This window comes from Anomaloglossus baeobatrachus, chromosome 10 (genome assembly GCF_048569485.1).
Source record: "Anomaloglossus baeobatrachus isolate aAnoBae1 chromosome 10, aAnoBae1.hap1, whole genome shotgun sequence".
Taxonomy (NCBI): Eukaryota; Metazoa; Chordata; class Amphibia; order Anura; family Aromobatidae; genus Anomaloglossus; species Anomaloglossus baeobatrachus.
This window is the reverse complement of record NC_134362.1, coordinates 159,406,328-159,431,795: the sequence shown is the minus strand read 5'-3', so window position 1 is coordinate 159,431,795 and position 25,468 is coordinate 159,406,328. Positions and strand designations below refer to the sequence as shown.

The following is a 25,468-nucleotide window of genomic DNA, read 5'->3' as shown; positions in this document are numbered from 1 at the left end:
AGGGTTAATTCTGACAATGTTATACCACTAGACAGTCAGGTGGCTTTGCTTCTATGTAACTTGCATTGCTCTACCTAGAACAGTATATGGCACCTGCTGAACTGATGCTCTAAAGACAAGTCACTCTCCTCATGCATTTGCTTACCTGGTCAAAGTATATAGTCATAGATCTGTTACTCATCTCAGAGGGTTCATGGTTTGTGCTCCTGATTGCAGAGAAAGCCACTTTGGCACTTCCAGAGCGCACAGAGATGCCCAGTGCTGTGCCAGTTGGGTCAGCAGTCGGGTTAGAGTCACAAACCACCAGGCATTTCCCCTCCAGCAGAATAGGTTCCGTCTCATTCTGACCAGTGGTCATCCCTGCTAGCCATGCCAACCCCAGCACCAGCTCCAAGACCCACATTGCTATAGCTGGGTAGTCCAGTTAAAAGCAGAGAACCACTTGAGCACTCACACACCTTAAGGTCCCCCTTAGCTTCCCAATCTCCTCCCTTCTTCTCCTTGTTGGAAATATAAATAGACCATCAACCTTTAGAGATGTCCAAAGAGTCTTGTCGATTGTGCTTAATGGGCTACTCGTAAAAGGCACTTTACCCACTTAGATCGAGCTCTCCAGTGTGTCCACCTGCTTCCTCTGGCTCTTTGCACTCTTGCACTCCTCTCTTAGGACTCTTTTCTTCAGTATTTTAGCGCTTGCATATCAGCTTTGCCCAGTGCTGCGCCCTTGGATGAGCTCAAGACATAGTGTAGCTCCTGCTACAACATAGATGCATCCAATACTACAGAGCAAAGCTGAAAGATGCTCGAAAGACAGAAGGTGGGGGCCAATCCGCAACACCTCCCTCCCCACTCATCACCAATCCACAGTCACAAGCCTGCACAGGGCAGCGAATCTTCAGCTGGGCTGCTTCCCTCCATGTGACAGCTGTGGCTTTGTTACAGGAGTCAAAGGCAGGTGGTGACTGCTTCTCCCTCATTCTTGCTCAGGTCTGAATATGGCAAATGGATCATTGCTGGTCTATCGCCTTGTACTACAGCCTACAAGGTAAGTGAGAGTGGCAGATACCGTACCCACAAGTCAATTACTGCATTGGGAGCATCTTTAATTCACTTGCATTGACTATATAGAGCACATCATTTACTATATAACACTTTTAGATAATATATTAGGAGATCTGTGCTTTGCATGCAGATCATTTTGGACAATGAGTTCCATTGCATTGGATGTGGGCAATTAGTTCCATTGCATTGGATGTGTGTGCAGTGTGTAAACATGTGCATAGGGAAATAAGTATTAGCCAGGTATCCTTGGAAACTGTCAAGAAGACAATTTTGAGGATATTTGCTTTCTGAGCTGCTGCACCTTTAGGACTTGAGCAGAAAAATCTTCAATATATTTCATTTTTTTGGAGGGATTACAGACAGGATTATAAGAGTCAATCACATTATTAAATGATGCTGGTAGAATGCATAATAGTGGAAGGAAGTTTTTATCTAAAGAGAACATTGTATGTGCCATGAAAAACTTATTGTAATGTCTAATATTCATCCTGGACTTTTACAGATAAGTGTTTCTTATTCGGTGCAATAAAAAAGTGTTTATTAAACAAAAAGAGTTTCAGCATTGGAAATTTGTAAATATTTACGTTTTGATCAGTATTGATAGAATGTAACCACTATTTAAAGAAAACCTAAATGTAACTTGTTATATGTTACAAAAACTAATATAAAACCCTTCTAAGCTCTGTGCCAGGTGCATAGCTATAGGGGGAGCCTAAAAGGTCCCTCTGAAAAGGGGGGCTTGTTCCATTTTTTACAAAAGTTTGTTTTGATCAATATTGATAGAATGTAACCAACCATTTAGAGAAAACCTACATGTAACTTGTTATATGTTACAAAAACTGATATAAAACCCTTCTCATACCTGTGCCAGGTGCATAGCTATAGGGGGAGCCTAAAAGGTCCCTCTGAAAAGGGGGGCTTGTTCCAGTTTTTACAAGAGTTTGTGTTGATCAATATTGATAGAATGTAACCAACCATTAAAAGAAAAACTCAATGTAACTTGTTATATGTTACAAAATCTGATATAAAACCCTTCTCATATCTGTGCCTGGTGCATAGCTATAGGGGGAACCTAAAAGGTCCCTCTAAAATGGGGGGTTGTTGCATTTTTTACAAAAGTTTGTTTTGATCACTGTTGATAGAATGTAACTAACCATTTAAAGAAAACCAACATGTATCTTGTTGTATGTTACAAAATCTAATATAAAACCCTTCTAAGCTCTGTGCCAGGTGCATAGCTATAGGGGAAGCCTAAAGGGTTCCTCTGAAAAGGGGGGCTTGTTTAATTTTTTACAAGAGTTTGTTTTGATCACTGTTGATAGAATGTAACCAACCATTTAAAGAAAACCTAATATAACTAGTCATATGCTACAAAAACTGATATAAAACCCTTCTAAGGTCTGGGGAAGACTGAGGGGTGCCCAAAGGGTCCCTTTAAAAAGGAGGACTTATTGCATTTTTTGCAAGAGTTTTTTTGATCACTGTTGATAGAATGTAAGCAACCATTTAAAGAAAACCTAAATATAACTAGTCATATGCTACAAAAACTGTTATAAAACAATGCTAAGGTCTGAGGAAGACTGAGGGGTGCCCAAAGGGTCCATCTGAAAAGGTAGGGGGCTTGTTCTTTTGTGTACCAGAGTTTGTTTTGATCAATAGTGATAGAATGTAACAAACCATTTAAAGAAAAACTCAATGTAACTTGTCATATGTTACAAAAGCTGATATAAAACCCTTCTAAGGTCTGAGGTAGACTGAAGGGTGCCCAAAGGGTCCCTCTTAAAAGGGAGGCTTATTGCATGTTTTACAAGAGTTTTTTTGATCACTGTTGATAGAATGCAACCAACCATTTAAAGAAAAACTCAGTGTAATTTGTCATATGTTACAAAACCTAATATCAAACCCTTCTGAGGTTTGGGGAAGACTGAGCGGTGCCCAAAGGATCCCTCTGAAAAGGGGGGTTTATTGCATTTTTTACAAGAGTTTTTTGATCACTGTTGATAGAATGTAACTAACCATTTAAAGAAAACCAAAATATAACTAGTCATATGTTGCAAAAAGTGATATAAAACAATTCTAAGATCTGAGGAAGACTGAGGGGTGCCCAAAGGGTCACTCTGAAAAGGGATGCTAGTTCCATTGTTTCAAGAGTTTGTTTTGATCAATGTTGATAGAATGTAACCAACCATTTAAGGAAAACCTAAATGTAACTTGTCATATGCTACAAAACCTAATATAACCTTTTTAGGTCTGAGGAAGCCTGAGGGGTGCCCAAAGGGTTCCTCTGACAAGGGGGGCTTGTTGCGTTTTTTTACAAGAGTTTGGTCTTATGAGCAGTAATAAAGTAAAATAAAGTGTACTGTCTGGAATATTTTACCTTTAAGTGCTTAACCCCAGTGGAGGTGTTTGGCAGGGAAGGAGTTACTTATGGTCGTGTGCACCATTTAAAGGGATTAGATTTTATTCCTGCAATAACTCCTGGGTTTATATGACTGATGCCCTGATTCCAAGGACACAAACAACCAGCCTGGGGCCAAACATTTTTTTATTGTAGCCGTTGTATTTTACCACCAGCTGAAAGATTTCCAATATCCACTGAACTGCATCCATTAAGGCTAACATCACATAGCGGAGTCTCAGATTACTTGTGACTCTTCCCATTTTAGTAACTTCACTGATAAATGTCACTTCAAAATGAAAAACTGTTCTGGTAAAAATGTAAGGTTATCTCAACATAAAGCACAGGCTATTGAGTTATACATATACAGCACCATAACATACATCAGTTTCTTTATATATTTTTATGGTTTAATCAATAAATATGTAATATGTGATAGGGCGGAATACGAGAATTTTTTTTTCCAGTAGGCAATGAAATATTTAGGATAGATGGTATTCACCCTTTGGATGTTCATGAAACCTAATAATATGTTACACTAGTTATACCATATGTTCTCATTTATACAAAATCTTCATGACTTCATGAAAACATCAAAAAAATAAGTTATGTCCCAAAACATGCAACGCAGGTCACTTAGGCTTTTCCAAGTTAATCAATAAGTGGAAAAACTCCCTTAAAAACACCACAAAGCAATTTGTGCTAAAATATTGCAATCTATAAAGGATAAATGGGTGTTTATGTAATTTTAGAGAAAGTTTTTGACTCAATTGATATAGGAAGATATATTTTTTTTTACTACTTCTTGATGTGCCAGCATTAAAGTCTCCAAAAAATGTACCCCTTTGTACTTTCTAGTCTAATGCTATAGTACTTTTTGGGGGGACATTGTGCAATTAGTATCTGAGTGTGTCTGTATTAGAAAACATAATTTATTTTAGAAATTGGCTAAGGCCAGATTTATATGTATCACTTATTTCATATGTATCAAGTCATGCAGCCAATCAGTGGCCACTAATAGGCTGCTGCACCCTCACTTCCTTTGTCCAAACCTTGGGCAAATGGACCTAGTGAAAGTACAGTAGCCGCTGATTGGCTGTAAGGCTCATGTGACATAATGACATGGGATACCCAGTGCTGACGTCACTGGCAGAGATGAGCGGTTCCATCGAGGCTCGGTTCGCTGGCAGCAAATGAGCCTAGCTCCACAGGCTTGAGCTTAACCCGAACCCCGGATCCAGTCACTGATTGGCAGTTTGGGTCTCCACTCACATACAGCCAGCCATAAGCAGATCACTTCCGGGGGAGGGTTGGCGGGCTTTTCAAACTTTTTTTGTTGCACACTGCATCGAATCATACTATTGTTACCCCCCAATGTGAGCCATTCAAACACTGCAACCGGTTCACACTGGGCTGAGCACCGAGCGTACCCGAGCACAGCTTTGCTCACATGAGTTTTGTTCGTATGTAAAGCACCAGATCCCCAACCCGAATCTTGATTTTTACATTTGGTGTTCAGTTTGAAAATCGAACCTCAGGTTCGCTCATCTCTAGTCACCGGAAGAGCCCTGGTATGGAAAGTGAATATATGTTATTTTTATTTCATAAGGGGAACTACTTTATTTTAAAAGGGTTGTCTAGGTAATGGACAACATCATTAATGTACAGTACAGACCAAAGGTTTGGACACACGTTCTCATTCAAAGAGTTTTCTTTATTTTCATAACTCTGAAAATTGTAGATTCACATTGAAGGCATCAAAACTATGAATTAACACATGTGGAATAAAATACTTAACAAACAAGTGTGAAACAACGGAAAATATGTCTTATAATCAAGGTTCTTCAAAGTAGCCACCTTTTGCTTTGATTACTGCTTTGTACACTCTTGGCATTCTCTTGATGAGCTTCAAGAGGTAGTCACCGGAAATGGTCTTCCAACAGTCTTGAAGGAGTTCCCAGAGATGCTTAGAACTTGTTGGCACTTTTGCCTTCACTCTGTGGTCGACCTCACCCCAAACCATCTCGATTGGGTTCAGGTCTGGTGACTGTGGAGGCCAGGTCATCTGGCATAGCACCCCATCACTCTCCTTCTTAGTCAAATAGCCCTTAAACAGCCTGGAGGTGTGTTTGGGGTCATTGTCCTGTCAAAAAATAAATGATGGTCCAACTAAACGCAAACCGGATGGAATAGCATGCCGTTGCAAGATGCTGTGGTAGCCATGCTGGTTCAGTATGCCTTCAATTTTGAATAAATTCCCAACAGTATCACCAGCAAAGCTCTCCCACACCATCACACCTCCTCCTCCATGCTTTACGGTGGGAACCAGGCATGTAGAACTCATCCATTCACCTTTTCTGCGTCACACAAAGACACGGTGGTTGGATCCAAAGATCTCAAATTTGGACTCATCAGACCAAAGCACAGATTTCCACTGGTCTAATGTCCATCCATTCCTTGTGTTCTTTAGCCCAAACAAGTCTCTTCTGCTTGTTGCCTGTCATTAGCAGTGGTTTCCTAGCAGCTATTTTACCATGAAGGTCTGCTGCACAAAGTCTCCTCTTAACAGTTGTTCTAGAGATGTGTCTGCTGCTAGAACTCTGTGTGGCATTGACCTGGTCTCTAATCTGAGCTGCTGTTAACCTGCGATTTCTGAGGCTGGTGACTCGGATAAACTTATCCTCTGCAGCAGAGGTGACTCTTGGTCTTCCTTTCCTGGGGCGGTCCTCATGTGAGCCAGTTTTTTTGTAGCGTTTGATGTTTTTTGCCACTGCAGTTGGGGACACTTTCAAAGTTTTCCCAATTTTTCGAACTGACTGACCTTCATTTCTTAAAGTAATGATGGCCACTCGTTTTTCTTTACTTAGCTGCTTTTTTCTTGCCCTAATACAAATTCTAACAGTCTATTCAGTAGGACTATCAGCTGTGTATCCACAAGACTTCTGCACAACACAATTGATGGTCCCAACCCCATTTATAAGGCAAGAAATCCCACTTATTAAACCTGACAGGGCACACCTGTGAAGTGAAAACCATTTCCGGTGACTATCCCTTGAAGCTCATCAAGAGAATGCCAAGAGTGTGCAAAGCAGTAATCAAAGCAAAATGTGGCTACTTTGAAGAACCTAGAATATAAGGCATATTTTTAGTTGTTTCACATTTTTTTGTTAAGTATTTCATTCCACATGTTTTAATTCATAGTTTTGATTCCTTCAATGTGAATCTACAATTTTCAGAGTCATGAAAATAAAGAAAACTCTTTGAATGAGAAGGTGTGTCCAAACATTTGGTCTGTACTGTATATAGGTGTATGGACCATTGAATCAGAGGTGGATGCAGAAGGTCCACAGCTTTGTGCAATCACAAACATTGACCCATTATTTTCCAGTTGCCCACTATAGAGCACACCTGCTTGCCTGCTTCTAAAATGTCATTGCGTCCCAATATTTATTGCACCCCTTTTTGAGCTGCGCAAATTGGAAATATGGAATGTAGATCCTCGCAAAGCATCTTAGACACCACCAGCCTCTCTTCTGCTTTTAACACAATTGTCCACATCATTTAGTTTCTTAAAACATTGTCAACGTTGAACAATCTTTCTGTTTTCTTTTTATAGTTTACTGATAATTAGGTATTTTCAGGGTGTTAGGTTGGACCATAATAAGAAAATTGACAACACTTCCTAACAGACAAGTGTGAACAGGTGCATAATGAACATGAAATAAACTAAACTAGTTTATTTCATGTTCAGTATGTACCTGTTTACACTTGTGTGTTAGGGAGTGCCATGAGTTTTCTTATTTTGGATTATGGGGTCATGCCTTCTGAATGAGCACTCCTCATTAGCTTAAAGGGATTTTTAATTTCCTAGTAGCAGGTTCCTGCCCCTCCCATCCTCATAAAATTGTAGCCAGTTCAACCCAGGTAGAGGCATTATTAAGTAGGGACCCGGCATAGGAGATATGCCTTGACACTGGTTGCTGGGCTCTCATAAAACTGGCCTTTTTTTATACACTAAGTGTCTCAATTTTTAAAGGGAACCTGTCACCAGTTTTTTCAGAATTGAACCAAAAGTATCACCTTCTGCAGCTCCTGGGCTGCATTCTATGAAGGGGCACCTTGTTCCCTGACCCCCCCTTCCAGACCCCAGAAATACCTTTATAAAATCTGCCACCATGTATGTAAATTAACCATTCTGGTCGGATGGGCGTCCTTTTCTTGGTTGGTTGGGCATCCTTTTCTTTGGCTCCTGTCCCTCCTTCTGCTGTTGTTCGCCATCCTCCTTTCATGATTGACATGAGTGACGCCTCCCTCATCATCCAAGTTGCTCTTCAAAATCTCGTGCTTGTCCAGAGTCATTTCTGGCTCACGCAGATGCAGTGTGCTCTGCTCCATTACAGGCAGAGTCGAAAACATAGGTGCGCTTGTGCGAGGCTGTGAGGTCTTTGCGCAGGCGCGAGATTATGGCCGGTGATATGTATGACGTCACTTGCATCTTCCTTGCAACCGACCTAATTCTCGCACATGTGCAAAGACCTCACCGATTCGCGAAGCAGACTTATGTTTTCGGCTCTACCCGTGATGGGGCAGAGCGAACTACGCCTGCGCGAGCCTGGAATGACTCTGCACAGGCGTGAGATTTTGCAGAGCAACTTGGATGATGATGGAGGCGTCACCCATGTCAATCATAAAAGGAGGTAGGCGAACAACAGCAGAAGGAGTGACAGGAGCCGAAGAAAAGCACGCCCATCCGAACAAGAAAAGGACGCCCATCTGACCAGAATGGCTAATTTACATATATGGTGGCAGATTTTATAAAGGTATTTCTGGGATCTGCAAGGGGAGTAAGGGAATAAGGTGCACCTTCAAAGAATGCAGCCCAGGAGCTGCAGAAGGTGATACTGTAGGTTCAATTCTGAAAAAACTGGTGACAGGTTCCCTTTAAATGTATTTCCTAAAATGCATGTCCAAATTCCCATATTCAATGTCTGTATACCTTAGCGTCTCAGAATGCAGCTGTTTATTTGTTAGTTACGGTATCTTCGACCATGTTATTTATCTACTATATTTTATCCCTTACAGTGCCACAGCTAGACAAGTTTACAAAAAAAAATTGACAAATGAAATATTCTGTCCACATAAGGCATGAAAATGTCAAGGGTCAGAATTAGAGGGTAGTTGCCTTTAATAGTTGACTAGAGGAGCAGCTTACTTTTTGGAGGGGAGTTAATTTGCACACCCAGAGAGGATCGCTTGGTCTGTCAGTCTACCTTTGCCATATGGTGGTCTTCACGAGGAGAAATAGTAGCCCTAGAAGCCCTCTTAAGACAGGCTTCAAACTTTCTTCTAATTTTGGCATTGTGAATCACGAACTTCCCACTAATAACTTAAGCGGGCTTTACTTGTTGTGATCTCGCTAGCGAGATCGCAAGCGATCGTACCTGCCCCCGTCAGTTTTGCGACACGGGCAAATCGCTGCCCGTGCCGCACAACCTCGCTTAACCACGTCACACGGACTTACCTGCATTGCGATGTCGCTCTGGCCGGTGAACAGCCTGCTTTCTAAGGGGGGCGGTCCATGCGGCGTCACAGCGACATCACATGGCAGTGGTCCAATAGCAGAGGAGGGGCAGCGATGAGCAGGACGTAACATCCCGCCCACCTCCTTCCTTACGCATTGCCGGTGGAGGCAGGTAAGGAGATGTTCGTCGCTCCTGCGGTGTCACACACAGCGATGTGTGGTGCCGCAGACACGACAAACAACATCGCTAATAAGCAGAAAACGATTTTTTGTTTCAGGACGACCTCTCCGCGGCAAACGATTTTGACCACTTTTGCAATCGTTTTAGGTTGCTCATAAGTGTCACACACTGCAATATCGTTAATGACGCCGGATGTGCGTCGCTAGCGACGTGACCCCGACGATAATTCGTTAACGATATCGTAGCGTGTAAAGCCCGCTTTAGAATTCCCGAAAAGCTCATTTTATAAATCAAATAGCTTTACTATATAATATAGGTTTTATTCTTCAGATGGTCTATTGGTTCAGCAATATTTTATTCCCAGTTTACCTGTAGAACTTATTTTTTTTCCCACACATAAGATAATGTTTGCAGGTAATTAACAGGATTAGTTTTAAGATGTGTATATACTGGTTTTAAATCCCAAAGGAAACAAATCATGGCGTTATAGTGTAAGTGAGGTTTCTATCACATCTTTTTGCTTCCTGATAATTAGATTGTTATTTATGCATTTTATGTAAAGCGTTTTGCTGGCACCATCCTCATCGTGCTAAGTTTTACTAAACATCCTATGCTGCCTACAGTCCTAGTCACAGGGTACAAAAAAAGGATTAAGTGTTTCAATTTTAAATTTGGAATTGAAAAATGATCTAATTTACATGTTTACCATAAAAAATCTATCTACTCAAAGGTTTAGGATTAGTGTGTAAATTAATTACACAGCGCTTTAAGCTGGGTTTACACACTGAGACTTTCTAGCGATCCAACCTGCGATCTCAACCTAGCCGGGATCGCTACAAAGTCTCTGGTGAGCGGTCAAACAGGCAGACCTGGCCAACGACCTAACAGCGATCCGGTCCTGCAGAGCGACTAGCTGGTCGTTGGGGACAGCAGGTGAACTTCACCCGACTTCATTTAATGCCGCGTGGCTCTGTGTGCCGTGTAAATAAATAAATAATTAAAAAATCCGGCGTGCGGTCCCCCCCTATTTTAATACCAGCCAGATAAAGCCATACGGCTGCAGGCTGGTATTCTCAGGATGGGGAGCCCCACGTTATGGGGAGCCCCCCAGCCTAACAATATCAGCCAGCAGACGCCCAGAATTGCCGCATTCATTAGATGCGACAGATCTGGGACTGTACCCGGCTCTTCCCGATTTGCCCTGGTGCGTTGGCAAATCGGGGTAATAAGGAGTTAATGGCAGCCCATAGCTGCCAATAAGTCCAAGATTAATCATGTCAGGCGTCTCCCCGAGACTCCTTCCATGATTAATCTGTAAGTGACAGTAAAAAAACACACACCCGAAAAATCCTTTATTAGAAATTAAAAACACAAACACATTCCCTCATCACCAATTTATTACCCACAACAAAGCCCTCCTTGTCCGGCGTACTCCACGGTCCTCCAGCGTCGCGTCCAGCTCTGCTGCATGCAGGTGACAGGAGCTGCAGAAGACACCGCCGCTCCGGTCACCTGCACGCAGCTAATGAAGAGAGCCGTGTGATCGGCTGAGCTGTCACTGAGGTTACCTGGATCCAGCGGTGGCCGCGGGTAACCTCAGTGACAGCTCAGCTGATCGCGCTACTCACCTCATTTGCTGCGTGGAGCTGACCGGAGCGGCGGTGAGTAGCGCGATCAGTTGAGCTGTCACTGAGGTTACCCGCGGCCACCGCTGGATCCTGGTAACCTCAGTGACAGCTCAGCCGATCACACTGCTCTCTTCATTAGCTGCGTGCAGGTGTCAGGAGCGGCTGTGTCTTCTGCAGCTCCTGTCACCTGCATGCAGCAGAGCTGGATGCGACGTCGGAGGACCGTGGATTACGCCGGACAAGGAAGGCTTTGTTGTGGGTAATAAATTGGTAATGAGGGAATTTGTTAGTGTTTTTTATTTCTAATAAAGGATTTTTCGGGTGTGTGTTTTTTTACTGTCACTTACAGATTAATCATGGAAGGAATCTCGGGGAGACGCCTGACATGATTAATCTAGGACTTATTGGCAGCTATGGGCTGCCAATAACTCCTTATTACCCCGATTTGCCAACGCACCAGGGCAAATCGGGAAGAGCCGGGTACAGTCCCAGAACTGTCGCATATAATGTATGCGGCAATTCTGGGCGGCTGTTGGCTGATATTGTTAGGCTGGGGGGCTCCCCATAACGTGGGGCTCCCCATCCTGAGAATACCAGCCTGCAGCCGTATGGCTTTATCTGGCTGGTATTAAAATAGGGGGAACCGCACGCTGGATTTTTTAATTATTTATTTATTTATTTTACTGCACAGTATAGACACGCCCACCGGCTGCTGTGATTGGGTGCAGTGACACAGCTGTCACTCAGCGTGTGGGCGTGTCTCACTGCAACCAATCATATTTGCCGGTGGGCGGGGAAAAGCAGGGAATACGAGATTGTTTAATGAGCGGCCGGCTTTTTCAAAAAAGGAAAAGCCGCTGGAACAGAGTGAACGCCGTGCAGCGCCGGGGATCGGGGATCGGTGAGTATGAGAGAGGGGGGACACTTCAGTCACTCGGGGGATTAGCGGTCACCGGTGAATCCTTCACCGGTGACCGCTAATCAGGACGCTACACAGACAGAGCCACGGAGTCGCTGCAAAGTCTTCACACACTGAAACTTTGTAGCGATGCATGCTGCACAGCGGGAAACAAAGGACCTAGGAATGGTCCTGAACGATTTGTAGCGATCACAACTTCACAGCAGGGGCCGGGTCGCTGATAGGTTTCACACACTGCAATGTCGCTGGGGAGGTCGCTGTAACGTCACAAAACCGGTGACGTTACAGCGATGTCCTTTGCGATGTTGCAGTGTGTAAACCCAGCTTTACAGACGTCATCTGTCACACTGGGTATAGGGAAGCACGAAGCAAACGGCAAAACAGGAGGGAAACTCTGTGTCAAGGGGAGGGGGAGATGGGGACCCCTGACCAAACCTACTGCTAGTCCTTGGGGTCCCTCACCACCCTAGATCGGTTCTCCACCTATATGCTGACCCAGATACCTGATGTGAAGTAGGCCTTAGGTAGGGAGTGGATGGGTTGAGCGCTTAGTCAACCCCACTAAGCTCTAAAGAAGACACAAGGATAAAAAACAGGGGGAAAGTAAACAAATAACTTATCTCCAGATGACTTAGGGAGAGGAACTGCAACAACAACAAAGTTTCTCTAGATATATGCAAGCTGACTGTTTGCACTGAAGACTTGTTAAGGGTGTTAGACCTATCACCAGCACAGACCAGAAGGGAATGAGGGTTTTTAAGGACACAAATGGAGGTGGTGATGAACTCCACAGGGTCCTAAAGGGAAAGGGATAAACCTCAAGCAGAGTAGATAAATAAGATAACATATACATAGAGCAGAAATAATAGGTCAGGGAGCAGTTTGTGCAGCCCGATACCACAGGACTTTCTTTTACCTGTGACACACCCATGACATCATCATTACTGTCCCCATTTTGATTCATCATCTAAACTCCCTATCAGTAGATCTTTGGAGTGTGGGAGCCCCCACAAACACAGGGAGAACATACAGACTCCTTACAGATATTGTCCTTGGTGGGATTTGAACCCTGGACCGCAGTGCTGTGACTAATAACCACTGAGCCACCATGCAGCCCCAGATCATTATTAGATCATTGATACTTTATAGATACTGTTGATAGCAGATTTTTTTAGGTTCTGCAATATCACAACAACTAAAGGGGTTCTCTGGGACTTTAATGTAGATGACCTATCCAAAGGTAGGTGAATAGCCGCTGGAGTGACAGGTTGCTAACGTCCTATCACAGCTGCCTCCGCCATATAAAAAATGGTGGAACCTAGATGCTACTTTGTAAAGCCTCCTTTTGTGGCAACTACAGCTGCTAGTTGCTTTGGATAAGTCTCTATGAGCTTTCCACATCTTGCCACTGGATTTCTTGCCCATTCCTTAAGGCAAAACTGCTCCAGCTCCTTCAAGTTATATGGTTTCCTCTGGTGAACAGCGATCTTCAAATCTGATAAGGGATTCCTAATAGGAAGAAGGTTTGGGCTATGACTCGGCCACTCCAATACAGTTATATGTTTCCCCTTAAACCAATTGAGTGTTGCTTTAGCAGTAGCTTTGTGTCATTGTCTTGTTGGAAGGTGAACCGCCGTCAGAGTCTTAATTCATTGACAGATTGAAAAAGGTTTTGCTCCGGAATATCCCTGTATTTTGCACTATCTATCTTTTTCCCTCAACTTGGACCATTTTCCCTGTCCCTGTTCCTGCCCTCGAAAAACATGCCACCACCACCATGCTTTACTGTGGGGATAGTGTTCTTGGGGTGATGAGCTGTGTTGTTTTGGCGACAGACAGTTCAGTTTTTGTCTCATCTGACCACAGCACCTTCTTCCATACATTTGGAAGGCACGGAGGCTCAGTGGTTAGCATTGCAGCTCTGGGGTCCTGGGTTCTAGTCCCACTAAGGACAACATCTGCAAGGAGTTTGTATGTTCTCCGTGTTTGCGTGGGTTTCCTCCGAGGTCTCTGGTTTCCTCCCACACTCCAAAAACATACTGATAGGGAATTTAGATTGTGAGCCCCAATGGGGACAGTGTTACCAATGTATGTGAAGCACTATGGAATTAATGGCGCTGTATAAATGAATAAATATTATTATTATATATTATTATATTATCTACCACATGCCTTTTGGCAAAATCAAAACGAGCCTTCCAATTTTTGGCTGTAAGAAAAGTTTTTTTTCTGGTCACTCTTCCAGAAAGGCCAGCACTATGGAGTGTATGGCTTATTGTGGTCATATGGACAGATACTCCAGTCTCCACTTGAGAACTCTGCATCTCCTTCAGGGTTACCTTTGGTCTCTGTGCTGCCTCTTATTAATGCTCCCCTTCCCCGGGCTAAGAGTTTTGGTGGTCGGCCCTCTCTTGGCAGGTTTGTTGCGGTACCATGTTCTTTCTATTTGCTGATACTATTATCTGATGATTATCTTATCATTATATGATGATACAGGTAAAATATATCTTTGTACCATGTTAGCTAGTAGAGATAAAAAAAAGTTTGTTTAAAAGAACTGAGAGTCCTCAGTAGTTGATACCTTTTAATGGCTAAGGGGTGCTTCACACATAGCGAGATCGCTACCGAAATCGCTGCGATGGCACGGTTTTGGTGACGCAACAGTGACCTCATTAGCGATCTCGCTGTGTGTGACACTGAGCAGCGATCTGGCCCCTGCTGCGAGATCGCTGCTCGTTACACACAGCCCTGGTTCGTTTTCTTCAAAGGCGCTCTCCCGCTGTGACACACAGATCGCTGTGTGTGACAGCGAGAGAGCGACGAAATGAAGCGAGCAGGGAGCAGGAGCCGGCATCTGGCAGCCTGCGGTAAGCTGTAACCAAGATAAACATCGGGTAACCAAGGTGGTTACCCGATATTTACCTTAGTTACCAGCCTCCGCAGCTCTCACGCTGCCTGTGCTGCCGGCTCCGGCTCTCTGCACATGTAGCTGCAGTACACATCGGCTTAATTAACCCGATGTGTACTGTAGCTAGGAGAGCACGGAGCCAGCGCTAAGCAGTGTGCGCGGCTCCCTGCTCTCTGCACATGTAGCTGCAGTACACATCGGGTTAATTAACCCGATGTGTACTGTAGCTAGGAGAGCAAGGAGCCAGCACTAAGCAGTGTGCGCGGCTCCCTGCTCTCTGCACATGTAGCTGCAGTACACATCGGGTTAATTAACCCGATGTGTACTGTAGCTAGGAGAGCAAGGAGCCAGCGCTAAGCAGTGTGCGCGGCTCCCTGCTCTCTGCACATGTAGCTGCAGTACACATCGGGTTAATTAACCCGATGTGTACTGTAGCTAGGAGAGCAAGGAGCCAGCGCTAAGCAGTGTGCGCGGCTCCCTGCTCTCGCGGTTATGATCGCTGCCTCAGCTGCTGTGTTTGACAGCTAAGCAGCGATCATAACAGCGACTTACAAGGTCGCTGTTACGTCACAGAAAATGGTGACGTAACAGCGACCTCGTTGTCGCTGTCGCTTAGTGTGAACCAGCCCTAACTGAGAAGATGGTGACAATACCAAGCTTTCGAGACTACTCAGTCCTCAGTAGTTGATACCTTTTAATGGCTAACTGAAAAGATGGTAACAATAGCAAGCTTTCGACACTACTCAAGAGACCTGAGTAGTCTCGAAAGCTTGCTATTGTTACCATCTTTTCAGTTAGCCATTAAAAGGTATCAACTACTGAGGACTCTCAGTTCTTTTAAAAAACCATTATATGATGGTGCTTCGCAGGATCATAAGAGATTGGAATATTTTTTTAGAACCCAACTCTGACTTGTACTTCTCACCACTTTGTTTCTGACTTGTTTGGAGGTCTCCTTGGTCTTCATGGCGTTGGTTAGAGGTCTCCTCGGTCTTCATGATGCTGTTTGGAGATCTCCTTGGTCTTCATGGCGTTGGTTAGAGATCTCTTAGGTCTTCATGGTGTTGTTTGGAGATCTCCTTGATCTTCATGATGTTGTTTGGAGATCTCCTTGGTCTTCATGATGTTGTTGGGAGATCTCCTTAGCCTGCATGATGTTGTTTGGTTGATGGTGCCTCCTGGTTAATGCAATATGTGAACATCACCTTATTTTGGTTCTGATTTCAATTACTTGCATTTTTGTTTTGTATTGGTTTGTATTTATTGCTTTGTAGTTGGACACTTTGAAAGATTTAACATTGTCATCTGCTTTGTTAGTAATTGCAGCAAATGCAAAAGCAAACAAGATTTTAGGGTGTATAAAAAGAGAGAATAGATCCCGTGATCCCAACGTATTGTTACCCCTCTATAAATCACTTGTAAGGCCACATTTGGAATACGGGATCCAGTTTTGGGCTCCACATTTTAAAAAGGACATTCAGAAGTTAGAGTCAGTTCAAAGGCAAGCAACTAGACTACTACAAGGAATGGAGGCCTCCCATATGATGACAGGTTGGAAAAGTTAGATTTATTTAGCTTAGAAAGAAGACATCTCAGAGGAGATCTCATTTATATGTATAAATACATGTGTGGTCAATATAAAGGACTGGCACATGACTTATTTCTTCCAAAGACAATACTAAGGACCAGGGGGCACTCACTGCGAGTGGAAGAAAAGCGATTCCGACAGCTAAATAGGAAAGGGTTCTTTACAGTTAGAACGAATGCAGAAAGGAGAGAGTAAAGGATCTGGCACAAATTCTTCTTATAATAAAAGAACATTAAGAAACTACCGTGAAGACCGAAAGGTATACTAATACATGGTGTCACGCTCCCCGGGTCCTCGGCTCCCCTCCCCGGGTCCTCTGCTCCGCTCCCCGGGTCCTCAGCCCCGCTCCCCGGCTCACCTGCCACGCTCCCCGCTCTCCAGCCTCCGGTGCCCGTCCTTCCCAGGCCCCCTGGTCTCCGATCCCGGCGCCCGACGGCTTCCCAGGCCCTGGCCGGCTCCCCTGCGTCCTCCTCTCAGCTTCCTTCCCTGGCTTCTGGCACCCGGGCCGCGCGCATGCGCATTAGGGCGCGCGCGCGGTCACTGACCCTTTCTTAAAGGGCCAGCGTCCATTAACAGGAAATGAGGCTAAACAGGTACAGGGTATAAAGGGGTTTATTGTCCAAGGGGGCGGGGCCTGATCTTCGTGTTTCCTAAGCTAGGAGTCAGGTCTCCTGGTGTCGCTGTGCATATACTCACCTATCTCTCTTGTAGAGCCGTGCCTGCCTCGCCATCCAGTCCTGCCGTATCCTGAACCCCGAACGCTGTCCATCTGCCATCCTGACAGTCCGCACCATCTCGGATCCCTGCGGTGACCCGTCATCTCGCTCCAAAGGTTCCGGACCCCGCCTGACATCATCTCGGCTTCCGAACCTGAGCTGCGTCACCCGGACTACCACCCGTGACTCCGTGGTCCCAGGGACTTCTCCGCTATACTCGTGTGCACGGACTGTTCTGCTGTTTATAGTGTTCCAGCTACCGGACTCTTTACTACCATCTTGGAGTTCGGCCCAGTGGATCCACCTCCTGGGTCTGCCCGTCCACCTGGCCGTGACAGTAAGATCAGGCCATGGATCCCGCTGCAGCACTAGCAGCCGTACAGGAGGAACTCCAACGCCAGCGTGAAGTCCAGACCCGCATGCTGCAATTCATGTCTTCTGTAGACGCCCGCCTGAACACGCTACAAGTGGCAGTTACGACTTCAACATCCCGGGCTTCCACTAGTCAATCCACGGATCCAGCTCCTGTGGCGACTTCTTCAGATACCACCAGACTTCGGTTGGCTTCACCACCCTGGTACGCCGGAGACCCCAAGACCTGCAGGGGATTCTTAAACCAATGCTCCCTCCATTTCACGCAGCTGCCGCATTTGTTTGCCTCCGACCAAGCCAAGGTCGCCTTCATCATGTCCCATCTAGAGGGTGAGGCACTGGCGTGGATGAACCCCTTGTGGGAGAAGGGGGATCCTGTGACCACGAACATCCAGGAGTTCCTGCAGGCATTCCGTGGTACCTTTGATGAGCCCGGACGCGCCTCCGCGTCTGCTTCGTCTCTTCTCCGGTTACGTCAGGGGACTCTGACGGTGGGTCAATACGCGATCCGGTTTCGCACCCTGGCCTCAGAACTCGGGTGGAACAACGAGGCCCTAACCGCCGCCTTCTGGGAAGGACTCTCAGGGCGAATTAAAGACGAGCTGGCGGGTCGTGACGTACCGACCACCCTGGATGCCCTGATTGCCCTAGCGACTCGAGTGGACATTCGCTTTCAGGAGCGATCCAAGGAAGTGTCCCGTGAGAGACGTCCGGTACGGCATTCCTCTGATCCGTGCCTTCATGTCCCGGTTGCAGGGAGGGGGGCGTGGGGGGGGGGGTACTGTCACGCTCCCCGGGTCCTCGGCTCCCCTCCCCGGGTCCTCTGCTCCGCTCCCCGGGTCCTCAGCCCCGCTCCCCGGCTCACCTGCCACGCTCCCCGCTCTCCAGCCTCCGGTGCCCGTCCTTCCCAGGCCCCCTGGTCTCCGATCCCGGCGCCCGACGGCTTCCCAGGCCCTGGCCGGCTCCCCTGCGTCCTCCTCTCAGCTTCCTTCCCTGACTTCTGGCACCCGGGCCGCGCGCATGCGCATTAGGGCGCGCGCGCGGTCACTGACCCTTTCTTAAAGGGCCAGCGTCCATTAACAGGAAATGAGGCTAAACAGGTACAGGGTATAAAGGGGTTTATTGTCCAAGGGGGCGGGGCCTGATCTTCGTGTTTCCTAAGCTAGGAGTCAGGTCTCCTGGTGTCGCTGTGCATATACTCACCTATCTCTCTTGTAGAGCCATGCCTGCCTCGCCATCCAGTCCTGCCGTATCCTGAACCCCGAACGCTGTCCATCTGCCATCCTGACAGTCCGCACCATCTCGGATCCCTGCGGTGACCCGTCATCTCGCTCCAAAGGTTCCGGACCCCGCCTGACATCATCTCGGCTTCCGAACCTGAGCTGCGTCACCCGGACTACCACCCGTGACTCCGTGGTCCCAGGGACTTCTCCGCTATACTCGTGTGCACGGACTGTTCTGCTGTTTATAGTGTTCCAGCTACCGGACTCTTTACTACCATCTTGGAGTTCGGCCCAGTGGATCCACCTCCTGGGTCTGCCCGTCCACCTGGCCGTGACACATGGGAACGTTATGCGTTTCGGACTTCAATATAAAAACAAAAAAGAGTCCTTAATCATAAGTACCCCATGTGCATCACAAAGCTAGTAAAATAGACTGACCCACTAGGTGGATGGAAGGGAGGGGCAGGAATGTCATGATTGCGTGCAAAAACAGGTGAATATGGCATCACATACTAGTAATATGGAGCAAGGTATCAGATTGACATGATCAATAACAAATAATAAACAATAATAGATGATATGCCATAAATAAGCCCGTTCAAACATTCGATCCCATCATCAGAGGAGCTGACCATAAAAAACAATAAAAATGTATATATATTTTTATGCACATCTATAAAAGTATAAATAAGCGTGGTTATATAATAAGGACGAGCATGTAAATATGTTTTTTCATTTAGGTTGAACCACAGAAAAACCTCGGTTGGCATAGAAATTGTACATGAGCCACAAATTAAATATTAGGTTATGGAATCCTAAATTTATCTATAGAAAATATAAGGCAGCTCCTCTAGTGGGGGGAAAGGAAGATGTGTGCAATATTATGTTCATAAATAAGCCTATACATATGCATACCATATGGATAACAAAAATTTAAAAATATCTGACATGCCTAAATTATGGCATCCCCGAAGTCATAAACAAACCCCGCAGAGAAATAACCGGGATCAATGTACAGGAAACTAGACACTTCAATGAATGTCATGAATGGTTCAATGATATAAACAAAATATTATTCTTTAATTATTGTTTAGAAAATATATCGCAGATCGGAGCGGTAATTAAAACCGCCAGGATATCTCGAATCCAGCTAAAAGATCCATTTGGCCTCTGTAAAAAGCAGGGCCTGGAACCAGTCCCCTCCATGAGGGGGTCTGGGAACAGACTCTATGCCCGTAATTACCAGAGATGAGAAATCCGCCGAATGACGGTAGTTTGTTAATGTTCTAAATAAACACTATGATGCTTTTATTATAAGAAGAATTTGTGCCGGATCCTTTCCTCTCTCCTTTCTGCATTCGTTCATGACCGGTTGGGACTCACCGGTGGATTCAAGGCACCCGCAAGGTTCAGCAGTCCGGGCAGCAGGTGAGCTGAAGAAAAACTTGCCCACGGAGGGGTTAACAACTTGCTGCACAACATCTCCCCTGGGTGCCCCATAACAGCAGTGGTGGTGTCCCACTTCACCACACACCGTGGGTGGCATCACAAACTCGTTACGGCCTAGGCCGTACATCTACGTCCCCCCCATTTATTCGGCGTGTCCGCAAGACCCCCGGGTCCAGAGACCCTTGAGACACCACCCCTGAAGGCCCGGACCCGACCAGCGCCGGCTGCTGACACGGGGGCGGCACACCCCGAAACTTGGCGGTGATCCGTTGCCAAATTTTCCGAAGTCGCCATTTTGGTCACCATTTTGGCACGAAAAACTACAGTCCAGCGTCTTCTTCCCCGCGAAAAAGGGCGTGAAAGCCAAAGCCCCGCCCCCTGGGAACGTGGCCTGAAAGCAAGGCCGGAAGTCGAAAAACGAAACTTACCAGCCTGAAAGAGGAGTGCCAGCAAAAGACCAAGGGGGAGCAGCGGGAAGATGTCCATACCCAACCCTGATGGCGGAGCGGTGCTGGCCACTGGAGCAGACGACGGGAATGTGGCGGCCCTCGTTCCGGTCGCAGGAGCGGGGGGAGCTGTGGCCCCGGCGGTTACCCAGGTAATGCTGATCTCCTTGCCCTACGTGCCCAGTGCTGCCTGGCTACCGCAGTATGATGGGAAACCTGATGCTCTGCAGAGGTTTAAAAAGAAAATCTGCAATATCCTTGATTTGTATGCCATGACTGGCAAGCAGCATGCATCTGTGGTACTCGGGCAGCTGACCGGCGTCGCTGAGCAGGAGGTGGAGACCTGGGCAGACACCGACCTGGTCTCAGTAACCGCCATTTTTGGTAAGCTGCAGGTCTCTTTTGAGACCCGCACTGAAGCGGAGTTGCGGATGCAGTTCTATAACTGCTGACAGCACCCACAGGACAGCATCCGAGACTACGCCTTGAGGCTGCAGACAGCCCTTCGCACCCTGAAGCAGGTGGACCCTATTACTGAGGCCGAGAGCAACAAAATGCTGGTGGAGCAGTTCTTGCAGGGGCTAGGATCTGCTGAACATCGCAAACAACTCCGGCTGTGGTCTGTGGAGCACTCGGACTTGAGCTTTGCGGTTCTAAAGGACCGGGCCATTAAAGCACTACAGACGGGCAATGCTGGTGCTCCCGACTCACCGTCTTGGCCAGTTGACACCGCTCCTGTCTCAGTAGCAGTCCCCTTGTTGACCCCGCATGCTCCCGCAGCAGCAGCCGAGATTCCGAAGGACCTGTTGTCGCAAGTCCAGTGCCTGAGTGATGACGTCGCCAGGATCCTCGCCGCCTTGCAGCTACCATCGAAAGCCAAGCCAGCGGAGAAGATACAGCTCACCGACAGCCCGGAGGACATCCCGTGGATGCAGCGGAGGAGAAACAATGACAGCCGGTATGGCCCACCCGTTTGCTACAAGTGTAACAAGACTGGTCACTACTCTCGCCGGTGCCCTTAAAACAAGCAACCCCTGAGGCCAGGGGCCATTCCTCAGAAATAGACCCTCAAGGCCCAGCTGACTGGCGAGATCGGTACATTGGAGGCCGCCCCATCATCTCCCTTGCTGTGGAAGGTATCCCGACCTACGCCCTTCTGGACACCGGTTCGCCGGTAACAACTATGCCGCATATACTGTACAAGCAATACTGGTCTGATAGTGAGCTCACTCCCCCGGACCCCAGTTTAACCATCATTGCAGCTAACGGACTCCCGATGACTCAGGTGGGGTTTAAGGAGGTAACCCTGAAGGTAGGGTGGGTAGAGCTGAAACATCAAGGGCTAATTGTAGTGCAAAATGACCCTAGAGACCGTGCCCCAAAAATGGTTCTTTGGACCAATGTAATCGAGAACTGCATGGGAGAAGTGCTGCACCTATTGCAACAACTGTCTGTTAAAGCCGGAGGAGGGCAGCAGAGGGCTCTGCAGCATTAGATCTGGGCACTCCTGCAGCGGCAGTAAATGAGGATGTCAGGTGGAGAGATTGGTGGTGTGCGAGTAATGGATGTGGCGCCCCTAGTGGTGCCCCCACGGAGTGAGTTGAAGATTTGGTGTAGAGTTAGCGGTGGGTCCCCATGGACAGGATTACCCGGCAGTGGTGGAGCCCCTGCCATCTGACCATTGGCCCACAGTGATGGCAGCCAGAGGGGTGATTGATGTCAAGAAAGGACGGGTGCCTTTGAGAGTGATGAACTGCGGGGAGGAAGAGGTTAGGTTGCCCCGCTATGCCACCATTGCTAAGTTGTTCACTGTAGATGCAGATGCCATCCAAGTAGCCACCTCCACTATGACCGCATCCCAGCCAGGCAGTGACACCCCATCCAGGCAATTAGAGGGGTGGTGCCAGGGAGCTACATGTCGGCACCGAATCTACACCTGCACATCACAAGGAGGGAGTGTACCGGGTAGTGCCAGAGTACGAGCAGGTATTCAGTAAACACCCGTTAGATTTTGGGAGGATTAAGGGGGTTCAGCACCATATTCCCACCGGCACACATCCACCTTTCAAAGATAGGTACAGGCCATTTCCACCGTCACACTACCAATGTGCCAAAGACATGATGAGGAACATGAAGGAGACAGGGGTCATTCGTGATAGTTGCAGTCCCTGGGCAGCTCCGTTGGTGCTGGTAAAGAAGAAGGATGGCACCATGAGGATGTGTGTGGATTAGAGGAAGATTAACCAGATAACACATAAAGATGCATACCCCCTTCCTCGCATTGAAGAGTCATTGGCAGCGCTAAAGGCTGCTAACTATTTCTCTACCCTTGACCTCACTAGTGGCTACTGGCAGGTGGCGGTTGTGGAGGAAGACCATGAGAAGACTGCGTTCGCTACACCGATGGGACTCTGCGAGTTCAACAGCCTGCCATTCGAGCTGTGTAATGCCCCGGGAACCTTCCAGAGGCTCATGGAGTGCTGCTTAGGACATCGCAACTTCGAGACGGTCCTGCTGTACTTGGATGATGTGATCGTGTATTCCAAGACGTATGAGGCCCATCTAGAACACCTCGCAGAATTGTTTGCAGCCCTCTTCAAGTACGGGATGAAATTGAAGCCCTCTAAGTGCCATCTGCTGAAGCCCCAAGTGCAGTACCTCAGGCATGTGGTGAGTGCTGAAGGTGTGGCCCCGGATCCCGAGAAAATCACTGCCATCCAGAGTTGGCCGCAGCCTACCACGGTTAAGGAGGTGCGGCAGTTCTTGGGCCTGGTGTGCTACTACCGCCGCTTCATCAAAGGATACACCAAGATGGCCGCACCCATGCAAGACCTCCTCGTGGGACAGACCAAAAATGGCAGAAGTCCCGGACCTCCGTTTGCCTGGGGTGAGAAGCACGAGGAATCCTTCCAGCAATTGAAGTCGGCCCTAACTGGAGAAGAAATCCTGGCCAATCCGGACTATGGCCTCCCGTTCATCCTCTACACAGGATGTGGGCTTGGGTGCTGTCCTGTCCCAGATGCAAGATGGCAGGGAGAAGGTGATCGCCTATGCAAGCATGAAGCTCCGACCGACGGAGAGAAACCCTGAGAATTACAGCTCTTCCAAGTTGGAGTTCTTGGCACTCGTCTGGGCGATAACGGAGAGGTTCAAACACTACCTGGCGTCGGCGAAGTTCACCGCCTATACGGATAACAACCCCTTGACACACCTGGACAAGGCAAAACTGTGGGCCCTGGAACAGAGCTGGGTAGCCCGGCTAGCCAACTACGACTTTACCATTAAGTGCAGGGTCAGCCGCAAGAATACCAACGCGTATGCTTTATCTCGGATGCCACATCTGTCCGATGAAGGGGTGGATGAAGATGGCCTAGAGGAGATTGAGCTACCCGCGTTCCACCGGACGAGGGATGAAAAGCCTTACGTTGGCCAGCAGCAGGCGAGCTTTGACCCGTTGCCCCGCCAGGGGTGGCAAGAGGCTCAAGACCAAGAGCCCGCAGTCCGGCTAGTCAAGTCGATGATCTCTCAAGATGCTTCCAGGCTGGAGTCTACTGCCCCCCCCCCAGAGGCCTCAACGGTTATGGAAAGAAAGGGGCTGCCTCTACTTGCACCAAGGCAAGCTGTACAGGGGATTAATCAACCCGAAGACACACGAGAAGGTCTGTCAGCTAGTGGTACCGCAGGCATATGTGCCCATGGTTCTGAAAGCCTATCATGATAGGACCGGACATTTCGGCTGGAAGAAGCTGGAGATGCTGCTAAGAGAGCGCTTCTACTGGAGCAGGATGAGAGAGTCCATAGAGGCCTGGTGTAGAGAATGTGGTCCCTGTGCGCTGAGAAGACGGGACAAAGCCAGCCAGAAGGCCCCGCTACAGCCGATCGTTACCCGCCAGCCGCTGAAGCTGGTCGCCTTGGACCATGTCAAGCTCATGCCTATCTGGAGCGTACACCCTAAACATCATAGACCATTATTCCAGGTTCATGGTGGTGGTTCCCGTCAAGGATCTAACAGGCCGCACTGCAGCCAGGGCCTTCCAAGCATACTTCTGCCGGCCGCATGGTTACCTGGAGAAGGTGCTCACGAACCAGGGCCCGGCCTTTGAGGCAGAGGTTTTTTAAGAGTTCTGCAACCTGTACGGGTGTAAGAAGATCCGGACCACGGCCTATCAAGCCCAGACTAACGGGATGTGTGAGAAAATGAATCACTTGGTCCTCAGCCTCCTCAAAACCCTGCCTCTGGAAGAAAGAAACCTGTGGCCCGAGAAACTGCCCGACCTGGTGGACATGTACAATAACATCCCTTGCAGCTCCACTAAGTGCACGCCTGCGTACCTGATGAGGGCCCGGCCTGGAAAGTTGCCGGTAGACCTAGAATTGGACGTCGAGGTACCCGAGACCATCTTCCCCACTGATAATTGGGACATTAAGCACCAGAAACAGTAGCGGCAGATCCAGGAGTATGTAGAAAGGAACCTACACCAGAGCAGAGAGAAGCAAGAGCAGCATTTCAACAGGCGGGCCCGGGCTGCTCCCTTTGGGCCCGGAGACGTGGTACTGAAGAGAAAAGGAAGGACACACAAGCTAGACGACCAGTGGGAAAGGACTCCTTAAGTTATCCAACCCACTGAATGGGAGGACAAGAAAACCTACCTTGTCAGTCGTGACCAGGGAAGGAACTACGGCCACTGTTTCCAGGGACCACCTGAAGAAGTGCCCAGAGCCCCTGAAGATGGTGGAAGGGGTCTCCCCTCCAACGCCGAGCGTGGAACAGAAGAAGGAGGAGATCCACACTGTGATGGGTGATTTTCTGGCTGATTGGCCTATGCAGAATGGAGCGGGGATTGTTCCCGTTATCATGTTCCCACAACCCGTGGAAGATGTAGAGCCAGAAGAGCCAGTCAGCAACACACCAGCACCAGCGCCCAGGGATGCACCTACACCTCGCCTCTGAAGGTCTCTGCCAGCGATACCCGAGGTTGGGAAAGAGGTGGCTGTACTTCCCTCTCCCCCACCGGCCCCGTGTGAACCTAGAGTGCTTAGAAGGTCCACACGCCCTA

At 47.6% G+C, this 25,468-nt stretch overlaps 1 protein-coding gene and 1 long non-coding RNA gene across 2 annotated transcripts in view; one reads left to right on the top strand and one right to left on the bottom strand.

The window, feature by feature from the left end:
* CBLN1 (cerebellin 1 precursor) overlaps positions 1–803 on the bottom strand; it is a 9,579-nt gene extending 8,776 nt beyond the window's left edge. Inside the window, exon 1 of the mRNA XM_075325762.1 lies at positions 146–803. Within this exon, the coding sequence (XP_075181877.1) occupies positions 146–403 (258 nt within the window). The 5' untranslated portion in view covers positions 404–803. The remainder of the gene's footprint in view (positions 1–145) is intronic.
* LOC142254622 (uncharacterized) overlaps positions 209–25,468 on the top strand; it is a 116,677-nt gene continuing 91,417 nt past the window's right edge. The window contains exon 1 of the long non-coding RNA XR_012727282.1: positions 209–1,045. This is a non-coding gene — a long non-coding RNA (uncharacterized LOC142254622). The remainder of the gene's footprint in view (positions 1,046–25,468) is intronic.